Genomic DNA, 14,872 nt, shown 5'->3' with positions numbered 1-14,872 from the left:
CAGGCTAAGCAGTGTCTAATGGGCTTAAGCTTCTGTTTTGAAATACTAGAAAATAATTTATCCATTTTCAAATTACTTTTTGTCTAACATTAATAATTCTTGCCATCCTTTAGTTGGATATAGTACACTTAATTCTTTTTCTGCCTTCCCTGTTCTGTTCACTTCTTGATGTTCTGTTTGCATAGTTCCTATCAAGCATATTCTTTCTTTAAAAATGGTGTTTAAAAAAAGACTACAGAAATGTTTGTAGAATCAGCAGAAGATGCTAGATAGAAGTATTTAATCACTTGCTTTTTACAATCTCAGTTATGTTAATTTGTGTGTTACCAATTTACATTTGACTGTCTTCAGGTAGGAATGTTGCTTTTGGAGTGTATGGTAATGATGCATATGTAATACCCTTTCCCTAAAATAATACAAGCAACATAGAATCTGAGAATTTTAAGCCTATTTTATTTTTCTTGATAGAATTTAATAAAACATCTTCCTGATCAAGAACAATTGAATGCATTGTCCAAGTTCAAGAATGAGTATAATAATTTGTCTGAGCCGGAGCAGTTTGGAGTTGTGGTGAGTTCTGTTTTGTTATCACTTTTTTTTGTCCTTTCCTGTAATATAGTTTTAATATAATGTTATAGAAATAATGTCAGCTGCTCCATCCTAAAAATGTGAAGAGGTTCCAGCCTGGGAGAAAAGTACTACTGCTGCCTTTTAATCAGACATTCGTTGGACATATCCATGGATGTAGAAGGCCTGATTGTTGGAATGTTGCTGTTCGAATTATTTGAGATTCTCTTTTTTTTAAAAAAGGAACTTAGGTTATGAGAAAAAAAAAAGAAAAAGTTGTTTTCTGTGGCAAAGTTTCACTGGGATGGAGATATGGAGTTGTTTTTTAATTTCCATAGCTAAAATATTTTGGCTTTACTTTTGCATTAATAAATCTTAACTTTTTTGGTGACATTTTCTGTACTGCTGTTTTTCTTTCTATGATCCATGTAAATGAGAAAAAAATACTGTAGTTATCACAATGTTAACCTATTCTGTCTCCTTCCTCCTATGTTTTATAATATATTCTCTCAAGTAGCACTTCTAGTCACTTTTTCCATTTGCAGTGGGAAGATACGATTATAGTATTTCCCACGTTGAAGTAACAAAGGAAGACTGGAAGAGAGAAAAGAAAACAGTGCTGGCTAGTTCAGTGCTGGCAGATGATGCTTTTTGTGGAAATATAGTTTGTATATAACTTCTGCATAGCTCAAAATTGTTAATTATTTCATCCAGACAAACACAGAATAAGGCTATTTCTTTTCCCAGGTGGGGTGCATGTATCTGTATGAGTCTTTGATTTTTTTATTTATTTTTTTTATTTTTTTTGTCCACTCCTAGCATTTCAAGCTAAGATGGCATTGTTAGCCTCATCTAGGAGGGTTTCCCTGAGAGGAAATAATTCTTTTAGATGTATCTGTGAGCTTCAGGAAAAGGAGTATCATATCTTTGTAACATTAGGCACTTGCTGCTGGTGGATATCCGAGTGGATATCAAATACCTGTACTTAAATACTGGAACAGCTGGAGCACAGGTGTGGGATATAAAAGCAGCGATCACTATTCTAATCAGTTCTGAAGAATGCTGGTCTGGTCAGGAAACACCACCGCATTGAATTGGTTACAGATGTGACATAGGCAGTCTTCTTTGAGTACAGGTACTTGTAAACCAGAACTAGTTTTGAAGTGGTGCTTTTGCTGAAAGCTGTTGCTGCTGTTCATTTTCGATCCATCTTTAACAAGAGTAACAGTCATTGTACATCTAATGTAATACTGGTGTCTCTGTTCTTGGGAGTCTTCTAAATACAGTCTGGGGGCAAGAAAAAAAGGAGGAAGAATGCCACTGTTTTTAACACTTTTATTTATTTTCCAAGATTTTCGTATATAGTTTTCTGATTGAAGCCAAATTATCAATTTCTCTTGGTCCAAATTTTTTAGTTACAAAAGGTAACGAAATCTTTTGCTTTTTATTTCTTGTTGAAGTTTAATCAGACATTCAAGAGATCTATTTATAGTTCATCCCTATCTTAACTTTTCTTTACTTGATTAAATTATCACTATTTATCTCAAAAGGTCATTAAATACATCTCTCAGATTCTTTACAAGAAGTATCCTCCCTCCACAAAAAAGTGCAGTCAAAACATATTTTGATGTTTTATGAGATATGAAACTAATGCTTTCAGCACTTCTGTTGTTGCAAAAAACCACAAAATGCCTAAATTCAGAAAAATTATTACCTTTTCACTTGTTTTCTCATAGTATTTGTTTATTCCCTACAGAAGATAGCAGTAGTTTTACAAAGGTATGTTTCACATTGGTAAGTTTTAGATTTCTTTTCAGACTATATTACAGAGCTTTAGAAAGAGATAAACAGGTTAGTTAAATCTACCATGACCAACAGTGGTGAGAATTATCATGTTTGAATCTGTTCTCTATGTGGAAACTTTGGTTTAAATCTATAATTTTATAACTGAGTGTTCCTACATTTGTTTACTCAGTTGTGGTAATCAACGTAAAGTTAAGATGTATCAATATATTCATATCTCATTACAAAAAAAAAAAAAAAAAAGTGAAACCACAAACGACAACCAAAAAAACACCCCAAAACCAAACCCCTGAAGAATCAGGGGTTTGCAACATTATTGGTAACTGTTAGTTATTTTTTTCAGATGTACCAATTCAGTTAGATGGGACTGTTAATCTGACAAGAAGAGCTAGACCAACAGTATTATAAGTCAAGTTTTGGTGGATGTGGCCCAACTGATTTGAAAAATCTGTCTTAAAAAATTGAGGCAATGCGATAACTGAAAAAAACGTTGCACTAAATAATAAAGAGTTCTTAGATCTCAGAAGTTGATGGAGTTTCTTTTCTGAAGGAGGAAACAGATTCTCACTGAACAATGCAGGTGTGAGCTTTCCCTAGTTTTCCATGCAAAGCATTAAAAAACCCCCAACAAAACCAAACCCTTCAATTAGAATGCGTGACATTAGGAAAACTGTGCCTATGCATCTAGTAGAGCTGACTTCAGAGAATAAGCTACAGTTATTAACATGAAACACTTTTCATTTCTCTTGGAGGGAGGAAGTTTTGAATAAGTCAATTTTTTTACTGTTTGAGTATGGAATCTTACACATTTGCTTTTCATTAAGGTTATTCAATCCCCACCAGCCTCTTATATCTTATTTCATTCTAGCTGGGGAGCAGGCTGAGAATTTCTAGTCATTTCTTTAAGGACTGCTGCTGACGCAAATATGAATGTTCTCAGTATAGCTGTTGGGTTTTTTCCCTTAAAATAGCTGTTTAATTTTTTTGCTGTTCTTTTCAAATGAGGAGAATCAAACATATATAACAAGACTTTTGGGTTTATCTTTTAGGTGAGTAGTGTCTTGCAATTATGGTACTTCATAGAATTTTGAGATCCCATCTTAAAGAGCCAAAGTAGTGAATAAACCGATAATTACAACTTGTGTGATAGTAAAAAAACAATATAATAGAAACTTTCTTTTATGCTTCTACCTTTGAATTTAAAGTCAAGATTTGATACTCTAAAAGAAACAGCTAGACACTTACTGAGATACTGGCATGCTGTGACTGTTACAGTATTGTATGTTTTACTTCAACCAAAGTTAATTAACTTTTATTAGCTTAAAAACATTGAAGGCCTGACTCTAAACAGTTCAGGTTCTCTTTGTGAGTGTGGTTTCGGTTTGGTTTTTTTTTGGTAACTCTATGGGTTGCTTTTGTGGTTTCTGCACACATCCTCTTCTTTTTAAGTTACTTTGTACTTTTATGTTTTCTGTTCATTCAACGGTAAGTATAAAATAAATCCTTTATTATCCTTATCTTCTGTTCCAGACTTTAGGTTTTCTTTAGATAATCTACTTTATTTTCCTGTCTGTTCTTTCTTTCACTTTCTCTACTCTGATGTCTTGAAACACAGATATTATCACCTATTACTCTGGAGCTTGATTGTTTTGTTGGTTGGTTTGGGATTTTTTTTGGGGGGTGGGGGGTGTTTTGGGGTTTTCTTGGCTTGCGCACAGCCATGTGTTAAAGAAATTTCTTTGTCCTAGGTTTCCTGCAGCAGGGTCTCGCATTCCAGATTCAGGAAAATAAATAATTTAATTGAGTGGTACAGCAATAGGAGCAGCTTGAGCTGGGTACCTCTAGAAAGGGACCCAGAACAAATAAATCCTTGGGCATTTATACTCTTGCAGTCTATGCAACCATTCTTCAGGTGCCTCTTGGTCCAATGGTAACTTCTGGTCTAGGGTCTTCTTGTTCCTTCTTGGATTCCTGCTCTGTCTCTAGTGGGCTGTCCTAAGTGTTCTTGTCTGGACAGGTTGCAGCTTCTGCTGACAGTTGTAGCCTCCTTATCTCCCAATTTGCACTGGTTTTAGGGCCTCCTTTCACAGAACTAAGCAACAGTTCAGGTTCAACATTTCTACGTGCAAGTTTGCAGCTTGTGGCCTAAGGCTTCAGTAAATCTGGCTACTCATGCTAAGGAAGTTGGACTGAACACACAGTATATTAAATTGCACAGAGTGATTAATTCTATTTAAAACATACTTATTTAAGCTAAATGGCTAGTATTCCTTAACATCATGAACTATTTTATGAAATCTATGTTAGATCTGTTCATCTTATTAAACGTTTCAACTTAGCTTTGCCATATTTTTTTAAGGTAATGTTGTTTTGAATGCTTTATTTTGGTGCTCAAATTCTTGATGAAGTGCTTGCCAAAATTTAAATAATTAATTGCATTTTGAATATGGTTCATGTTTTGTACTTGGTTCAGTAAGTGCAATAAGCTTCCTCCTAAAGTAGTTTAACCTTCATATTATCTTCTTGTAGGTTTTATTGATTATGACTGATATTGAGCAATATAGTCTATAAAACTTTTTAGTAAAGAAGACTGTCTTTTCTAATTTAGAAATGAGTAGTCATATGACAGCAAACTTACAATGTGAGACCCGTCTGAGTTGGAGTTTCAGCTAGATGATCATCTTGGTAGGTGACTCTTGAAAGAAGGTTGTTTTTTCGGTTTGTGGGGTTGATTTTTTTTGTTGTTGGGTTTTCCCCCCCCTATGCTTTCTCTAACGGGCAGTATAAGTATTATGTTGCCTTAGGACTGAGTAGCTATTTTAGCTGTGTGGTTGGTTGGTTTTGGTTTGTTTGTTTTTTCCCCTTTTAGTATAACTGTCAGGGTATTGTGTGGCTTTCAAGGAGCAAGAGGGGCTTTCTGTAGCTATGTGAGTTAATCTGACATCTAAAATAATTTCGGTTCTGATCCATTAAATTATGTTTTTAGTTTGTACTGTGTTCTGGCATGAGTCCGCTGTTGACTCACCTGGGGACAGCCCTACTTTTCTTACCTCTTGCTTAGGCCATCTAAAGCCCCCAATTGTCTGCCAAGTGAAGGTGATGATCACTTCAGAAAAAAATAATATTCATTTAGATATTCTCTTGAGGAAAACTTAAAAGGAGAAACAGCACTGTGGGTAATCTTAAGTATAAAGAACAGGTAAAATAAGGGGTTTTGGACCATGGAGGTGCAATTACACTTCACAGGCAAAGAACTTAGGAATGACAAAATAAAAGAAAAATACAGATATTTTGAAGAAAGCAAACCGTAATTTTTTTCAGATCAGCTGGTTTATTGAGAAATATGATGTGTAGAGTAGTTTTTCAACAAGAAGGCCTATGAAACTTTTTTAACAAAAGATTATCTTGTAAATAAATAGGAAGTCCAAGTTAAATGCTATGCTAAGTCATGGTTCACAGTTGTGTATGACTGTTTGAAAATAAGGATGAAAAGAAGTGGCGATCACTTTCTCAAATACACAATAATTAAGAATGTGGTCCAATAATACATTGGTACTAATTTCAGTCAAGCAAGGTTAGAACCTTTTAAGAAACATAGTGTGAGAAAAGAAATAATCTGTGAATATTTGAGAGACTGCTGGAGAGCTGAAAAAGAAAACATTGTTCATTCTAATTAATTGTTTTTAATGAAACTATAATAGATATGTGTGAGTTAACTTTTTTTTTCAGTGCTTTGAATGTAAAATATTCAAGTACTAAAGATTATCTTCTCTTGTTCATTTGTATTAATTAGATCTGACTCAATGGGTTTTTTTCAGAGATTAAAATTGTAAGGGTCATGAAGCAACTGATAAGGGCATCTCATTGCTTGCTTTCTGAAGTCAACTTTATGAACTTTCTTTTAAGTTTAAGCATAAATACAAAGGAGACATTTACAATAACGTAAAGCTTTTAAGTTTCAGGCTTGAATGGGAAGATGAGCATAGAAAGAAACCTCTCAGTGTGAGATCTTATGGAAACGGAAAAGTGATTTTTACTTACTAAATCTTGTTGTAAATTGTTTTTACCTGCTCAGTCTTTTACAGGTTTAATTCACTTGTTCTTTCATACCCACATTCTTCTGAGCACCATGATGTGTGTATCCAAGCAGTGTGGCCAGGATTGCTGATGTACAGCACAGAGGACAAGGGACTTTTTCAGCATCATATTAAGTTCCTATGGTTCTTGATTGGTGTCAGCATATCTTTTATATGATCAGGAGTCATTAGGTGCCATGAGTTTGTCCTTATCTCAGAATCTCCTAACTTCAGCTTCCTGTAAATCTTAGGCCAGATTCCTGCCCACTGTTTTCTTTCCCTTGTTTGGAATCTGTTTAAAATACGTACTTACAGTTTGCTGGTGGGCTAATAAGAAAAACAATTATATATATGATATGCTACAACCTTCTGGAAAGGGTGTCCTGAGAACAAATACAACTCGTTCTGTTGACTCTTGTGCTGCTGTGTCTTCTGCTGCTTACATGCACACATTTCTATTTGTACTAACCTTAAAATTTCTGTTAAAGAACTATACAGCAGGAAGAAATCATATTGACCTAATGATGTAGCCAGAGTAAAAAGGTCTGTTGTGAATGTCTATATGTCTATCCTGCAGACAGGAAGTGCCACTGAGAAAAAGAAGACACTGCACTCTTTTTTTTTTTTTTTTTTACTCAGTTCTGTCAATCTGTGCAGCAAGAGAACATGGACTTGAAAAGACAACTCTCTTTTTTTGTGGAGTAAATATGTTTAAAAGAATGTGAGAATGATAAACATGCATCCATGTATTTCAGATATTTACGTTTCAAATAATACATTTTTGGGTGGGAGGGGGGTGGTGGATGGCTACACTATGCTTTTTTGTCAAAAGCATTGTAATCCTGATTACAGTAACCATCCTCTTGTTATGTTGCTCTGTTGTGACAGACCCTTGAATAATTTCCTTTTTGCTGGGTACTGCTCTTTACTAAAGAGTTTTTGAGAAATATAGGTTGCTTAGTGACAGTGAAAAATATTTTAGGAAAATAAATGAATCAAAATTTAAACGACAGTGATTTTAGAGTTAAAGTCTATAGTTAACAGATGCAGTTCTGATGAAGAATGTGAATTGTAATGATTGTCAGATGTGAATCAGTCATGACATCATTTTGCATACATTATAATAAACATACAATACAATAAACATACTTGAAACTGAAATGTAGAAGTATGAATATAGCCTGTAAAACTTGTGAATTTTCCTCTATTGATCAGTGCTGAAGCCTCAGCTAGAATATTACATCCGCTTTGGAGGTACATTAGTGGGTGGACCAAAACAGAGACTCGAGAGATGTCTAATGAAGATCGTTATAGAAACATATGATATGAAGAATTGTTGGTTTTAAGTTCTTTAGCTTAAGACCAGGACAGGATGTTCTCTCAAAATATGTGTAGGAAGACTGGAAGAAGGAAGGAAATAACTTATGAACACTGATGGTTAGTGTGGCAGTACATAGTAGGCTTACATTTATGATAAAAAAGATACAGGTTAAATAATGGGAACTTATTTTTAATACTGGGAATAACAAAACAATGGAATTTACTAACTAGGGAGTGACTATGGAGTCTGTAATCTGACATCAGGCAAAGTTGATAACCTTTTTGGGTGACATAGTTGATTCTCCTATAGGAAAGCAGAATGGAGTGAAGGATATTATTCTACTTATTCTGTCTGTACACTGACCAAAATGTCCGAACATTCTATGATAACATTATTTTAAATACATACCTTTAAGTACATCTTTCTAAGGAAAATAAACACTTTTCACCTAGGATATCATATCACTAATCTCAGTTGAAACCTAGGTCATTGCATGATTATTTGACCTCTGCCTTTACCAAGCAGTCCACTTGAGAATTTGGCTCAAACTGATAACCTGGATTTTATTAGGGGATTAATGTTAAGGAGTTGGTAACACAGAATGATATCCCATGTTTTGAGTTACACTTACTTCAGGTTTTGTGCACACAACTTACAATTTTAAGTTCAGAAAAAGAGATTCTTAAATGACAGATTTACTGAATTAATCTGCATTGTTGTTTTCTGCTTAAAATACTTGAGGCAAATCTTGAATGGACTTGTTTTTTTTCTTCTTACTCTTATATATATTTGTATTTGAGAGGAAGCAAAATAATGGTTGATTAAAGTAACTTGTTTTAGGTGATGATTCAGAGAATCTGCCTAGCTTTTATGTTTTGTATAGGTCCTGAAATCCTTGATTCTTTTTGAACTATAAGTGTTGTTGCACGTATGTTGTCCTTCATGTCCTTGACAGCTTTTCCTTTTGTTGCACTAGAATAATTCAGGGAATAATAGTGACTAAAAGCATCCAGATTCAGTTCTCATCATTTTTTGTATTGGTTTTGAATGTTATTCAAAATTTTGAATGCAACTGTCTGAACAGTCTTGTATACCACTATGATAAATCACTAGATGCCATTTGAAGGCTGTGTTTAAAATAATCAACTAAAAAGCACCAGAGAATGCTTGTGGACATTGAACCTTAATTGCCCATAGTGCTAATTTGTTAGAATAGGCACGGGTGTGTTTTTTACCTGTACAAAATTGCACTTTCCCAAGCAATTTCTGGGCACAGTTTGGAAGGTAGCAAGAGATCTCATGAGCTGAGCATTCAGTCATATAGTTGAGGACTCAAGAATAAGACAGAGGCAGATAGGTTTATTAAGGCAAGTTATAATGATTACAAACCACATCTTCCATTTTTCATCTTGGGGAAGATGGAGCAGCACATCATAGTGAAGTTGTGTACAAGCACGTTCCAACTGTTCTGAACTTGAGTGTCTAGCAGGCATCACTGCACCTCTTGGGCCTAACATCTCAAGGTGCTTTTGAAGGCACAGAGTTGCGTGGTAACGTTGGCTCCCAGATCAGGTGGCTCCAGATCTCTGCCCTCACCCTACACAAGGTATTTTGGGATGCAATTTATATGTATGCCAGATGAGTGCCAGAATACTCAAAATATAATTGATTCTTTAGAGTTGTGTGTTGTTATGATAGGTTAGGCTTTCCTGCTGCTCCAGCTAAGAATGTTCTGTAATTATAGTTCCCCACCAACACCCTAGCAGCACGCATCCACCTCTTCCCACTGTCTTGCCCACACAACAATGCTAAGGCTTCAGACCTATCCATACCAATGTATGTTAACTGCCTGTTGCATCAGGAACTGTTCCCAGAAGTGGTTCTGATTTGGTTATGCTGTATGGAGGGAGCTGAATCCAGTAGTAAGCATGTAGACTCATCAGTGCCTGTGCGGTGTTTTCAGTTGAGTAGCACTTGTCTAGCACCACCCCCCTCAGGGGACAGGAGGGAGAATTGATGGTTCAAGGGTAAGGAGGCTCATAGGTTGAAATAAGAACAATTTAATAATGGAAATAAAATAAAACTTTAAATAATAATAATATTAAAATAATGATATTAAAACAATGATAACATGCAAATGAGTGATACACAGTGCAATTGCTCAACAGCCGCTGACCAAGCCTGGCCCATTCTTAGATACCGATTCCAGAGGAGCAACAGTCCTAAAAACGAAACCGCGGTCCTGGAAGAGAGAGCAGAAGTGAAAGCCAGAGACAGCAAGAGAGGGAGAGACCGTCATTAATATATTGAACATGATGTTATATGATATGGAATATCCCATTGGCATATCCAAATGCCAATCTATGTTATTAATATAAATATTCATCACCCTTCTCCCCCCAGATCTTGCACTTGTAGACGAGCAAAACACAAAGTCCTTCAACTTCCAGTGACAAATGAAAACATTGGTATGTCATCAATGTTTTTCTCATAACAAATCCCATGCTGAAACCTGAACAAAGCACTACTAAAAAGAAACCTCGCTCTGTCCTAGCTAAAAACCAGGACAGCTTGTAATCCTTAGTGGTGTAAAATAATCCTGGACATATTTAAATCATTAATAAGGTTTTAAATCCATAAATGCAATTCCACTTAAAAAAATCATAATTTTGATGTTCTTTATAAACACTTTTGATGTAAGATATTGTTAATACTTGTCAGGATGATAGTAGTGGCACCTGACCTTGGGTGTAGGCACCTGTACTAGCAGTCTCACATGTGGGGACAGCGTCTCAAGACTCACGTATGATAGCTTCTGCTTTATTTCTTTTCTTAAAACTTGTGATATTTGGAAACAGATTCCCATGTTGTCTGAAAAAACACCCCATATTTTTCCCTGATCACTTTTATTTACTCAAAGATAAAATAGAGAATTATGAAATATTGTTTCAGAAATAATTAATGCCCAGACCTTTTGAAATAGACTGATAGCTAACCCAAATAGAATTTGGCAAGGAATCCTCATGTGGCTTCACAGCTTGTTCGTTGATGGATGTGTTTTTAATGAGTTCGTACCAAAGGAAAAGATTTCACTAGAGTAAATTGAAGATTAGAGTGAGGCCTGATGAAGGCAAGTTTATCTTAAATAATTCAGCAGACACTTAAAATGATCAATTTCATATTCAGTTGATGGTTTCACCTGTATGTCCTCATTGAGGATAACTCAGAATGTATTAATGTTTTTCATTGTTGTCTGGAAAATATCATACTATCACTGCATCTGGAGAGGTGTGCTCCGCCTTTCCTAATGCTCGATGCTTGGGCACAGCCATACATAGGGCCACTTCATTTTGTTTAAACTACTGAAGTGATGAGGTGTTTCTGTGCTGTGAGATATTTTGATTGTGTTAATTTCTGTCTGTAAACCTTAACTTTTGTTGTCTTCTAGAAGTCATGTTCCAGCCTTTCCAGAAGTGTTGCCAAAAATTAACTTTCTATTGTATGCCATCTGTGACAGTTAAAAAAATCTTTGACAAATTACAGTCAAGTTACTTATGTTGTTTAGAGGGAGAACATCATTAACTCCTGCATTGTTGGTGTCTTTCAAACCTTGAACCTGGATAGGGTGGAGAACCAGGCTCCAGAAATATCTTCTGAACATGGCCATCATGATCTGCACTGATCTGAGCGTTTGCAAATCCCGTTGGACTTCATTATGTTACTTCCGCTGTACCACTGAAAGACTGTGATACTGAATCGTAGAGGAATTTTCCTGTAAAAGATTCAGTACTAGCAGGTCTTTCTCTTATCATAAAATCATCATAGAGTCATAGAATGGGTAGGGTTGGAAGGGACCCTAAAGATCATCTAGTTCCAACCCTGCTGCCATGAACAGGGACACCTTCTACTAGATCAGGTTGCTCAAAGCCTCATCCAACCTGACCTAGGACACTTCCAGGGAGGGGGCATCCACAGCTTCTTTGGGCAACCTGTTCCGGTGTCTGACCACCCTCACAGGAAAGAATTTCTTCCTAAGATCTAATCTAAACCTGCCCTCTTCCAGTTTAAAGCCATTTCCCCTTTTTCTATCACTAACTGCCTTTGTAAAAAGTCCCTCCCCAATCTTCCTGTAGGCCCCTTTCAGGTATTTGAAGGCTGCTATAAGGTCTCCCTGGAGCCTTCTCTTTTCCAGGCTGAACAGACCCAACTCTTTCAGCCTGTCCTCATAGGAGAGGTGCTCCAGTCCTTGGATCATCCTTGTGTCTCTCCTCTGGACTCACTCCAATCAACCCATGTCTTTCTTGCCCCATGTTGGGGTAAGAACATGGGGCAACATCAGCCCCATGTTGGGGCCCCCAGAATTTGATGCAGTATTCCAGATGGGGTCTCATGAGAGCAGACTAGAGGGGGAGAATCACCTCCCTTGGCCTGTTGGCTTCTTATCCCTGTTCAGTTCTGGTAAAACTAATTTGGGTAGCTAATCTAAAGAATAGGTTAAAATAATCTGATTTATTGTTGTCTAATGTTAATTCAGACGTCTGGAAGTGGTTGGTTGTTGTTTCTTCTAGCCCACACAGGCTATCTCTTTCAGTTTTCTTCTTGGCAGATATCTCTACAACTTCATATCAATAAGGTTGTTTGTCTGAAGGGTCCTCATCTTTTGCTTCCAGCTATTAATTTTGCAGATTCCTCTAAATGCTTCAAGAGCCTGTCCTGAATCTGATTTAATGCTTCTGATTCACTGCAAATATTATCAATCCTCTAATGTTGATGTTGTGGTTTGAACATCTAAAGAACAACTCTTCTGTTTTGACTAAGGACCATGATCAGTACATGTTCCTGCCATTTTGATTCTCAGTAACTTCAAAGGTTTCTTGGAATTTAGCCACCTGAATTGAGGGAGGCATCCAAATGCCTGGCTAATGTAGGGCAGCTGTGCTAAAAGAATCTTGAAGCTGGTCAGTACCCCTTAGATCCCTGCAGCTTGAAATTACTGTGCAAATATTTCACCTGTTCCAGCTTCGGACTGTAGGGCTCAATGGAGCTCCTGTTGTCCAGAAGTGCTTTAGGATTTACTTTCCTTGTGATCATTTTGTAGAACTAGGGAACTTTCTCCAAGATATGCAAGTTGTCTTCCACAGTATTCATTTATGTGACACGTCATGTCAGACTGGTTTTTGCCAGAGATTTTTTTGTGGTTCCAAATACACTTAATGACCACATGGATAAAAATTCTGCAGTCATTATAGAATTCTTTATTGACAGGACTACAGAAGATGTACAGTGGGATGGTTTTTGCTTACTAGTACTGTCGTCGTCATAGACACATACGTTCCTGCTTATGAAATTAACTTGGACACCTTGTTGGGCCAGTAAAGACTATACTAAATATAAATGTGCTAGAGATCTGAACTTTTTTGAAATGGGTCATCTCTGTCACAGCAAAGACATCATGATCAGCTGCTGCTGTTGTGGTCTGCTATCACTGTGTATTGCTTAAATAATTATGTAGCATCAAATTCCACTTTTATGTTGGAGTTGTTATGGTGACTCAACCTAATGGAAAGTACTAAGCCTGCTGTCATGATTTTCAGGCATTCCTATCCAGACCTTGATCTATGCCTTCATGGCCTGTGTGTTGGGAGACTCAAAGTAATGTTGTAGACTTACCTTTTATTAGGAGGTGGGTTTCTGGCAGTAGCAAGACAGAAGATGAGGCATTTTTTTTAGAACTAGGTTGATCAGATTTTTCCATCTGGAATAAGGGTAGATCTGTTTTACTTGTAGAACTTTTTCTGCCTTTGGTTTGATATTGTATTATTCTTTTTTAAATTCCTCAAGGACTTCTGCCTAGGACTTCTGCCTTTGACTTCTGGTTGGTATAAATTTATTTATTTTTGCTATCTGGCAGAATTAGATGTTTTACAGAGGAACTTTACCTATATTAAATTCTTGACTTGATTTCCCATGAGGAGAGCTTTTCAGTTTAGTGGCATCTGCTGCTTTTTTGTTTGTTTGTTTTTTTCCCCCGGTCTGGTGGCATGTACAGTTTAATGAAAATAGCATTTCTGGTGTCTGTTAGGCCTTCTAAAAATAGGAGGATCTGGGAAATTCAAACCACCCCACTCTTGGGTGATTCCTTTTTAGGAAAATATAATTTTCTAAATTCAACTTGGAGAAACAAAAGCTGTTTTGTGTTCCATTTTGATCAAGATGTCAGTAAATCTAATTATATTTTGTGGGTAAGACAAAAAAATCACCTCTTTCTGGTGGAACACACCTGTCTGTGAATTTCATCATGAAGACTATAAACTCAGCTTATTTTGACAGCTATATTGTACCCCCCATTGGCAATTTGGATTTTATTCCATAAGACAGATGACTTCTGGAGTATTTAGAAAGAATGCCCCCATTTCTGAGACCTGCAGACTGGCCTTGCCAGTCCATCTTTGTTGAACAGAATGCCATCAAAAACAGTGCCAGTGATTTTATGCACTGTACATCAGTGCACTGTCACTCACAAGAGAAGGCTACCTGTGTGCAGCTCGGAGGTAACTGATAGGTCGTGTCCCTGTGTCACTTAAAGCACACTCCCTTCTTTTCTGTCCTGCATATCGTTTAGGAAAAGCTTGGATTTGCAAGAAATTGAGTCAGTGGTGCAAATTCAAGCTGTTTACAATTCAAGCTGGAGAAACAGAGTAGCAGGACATGTCCTCTATCAGTAATAGTAAGGCTGAAAGTCATCAGTTCAATTGTTTGCTTGTGCACATGTCCACATTATAAGTATTAAGACTTTTTGATTTCTTGTAAGTAATTTTAATTTTAGGTTGGCAGTTCTTGACTTTTTTATCATTTATTTGGGAAAAAAAGTGTGTCAAAGGTGAAGAAAGATGTACTACTTAGACATAGCCATAAAAACATCTCAACAAAAATACTGTTCCATTATCATGGATTGACTTCCCATACACTGAAATAATGTTTGGGCTTTCCAGAACACTGGTGGTCTTCACTAAGATTTGGACATGTTGACTGCCTATTTAAAATTGAGCAGGGTGTTCTTCTTTCTTCTTTAGATGTTATAAAAGATCTGTTAAGGTATCAGTTC

At 36.4% G+C, this 14,872-nt stretch overlaps 1 protein-coding gene across 1 annotated transcript in view; it reads left to right on the top strand.

Moving 5' to 3' along the window:
- The window catches only part of DIAPH3 (diaphanous related formin 3), a gene marked incomplete at its 3' end in the record, with an annotated part of 101,694 nt that overhangs the window by 48,843 nt on the left and 37,979 nt on the right, over positions 1–14,872 (top strand). The window contains exon 12 of the mRNA XM_010166671.2: positions 469–570. Within this exon, the coding sequence (XP_010164973.2) occupies positions 469–570 (102 nt within the window). The remainder of the gene's footprint in view (positions 1–468; positions 571–14,872) is intronic.

The sequence above is a fragment of the Antrostomus carolinensis genome, unplaced genomic scaffold (genome assembly GCF_000700745.2).
Source record: "Antrostomus carolinensis isolate BGI_N321 unplaced genomic scaffold, ASM70074v2 scaffold4904, whole genome shotgun sequence".
NCBI lineage: Eukaryota > Metazoa > Chordata > Aves > Caprimulgiformes > Caprimulgidae > Antrostomus > Antrostomus carolinensis.
Note: the sequence above shows the minus strand (reverse complement) of the source record. Positions and strands in the feature narration are given on the sequence as shown.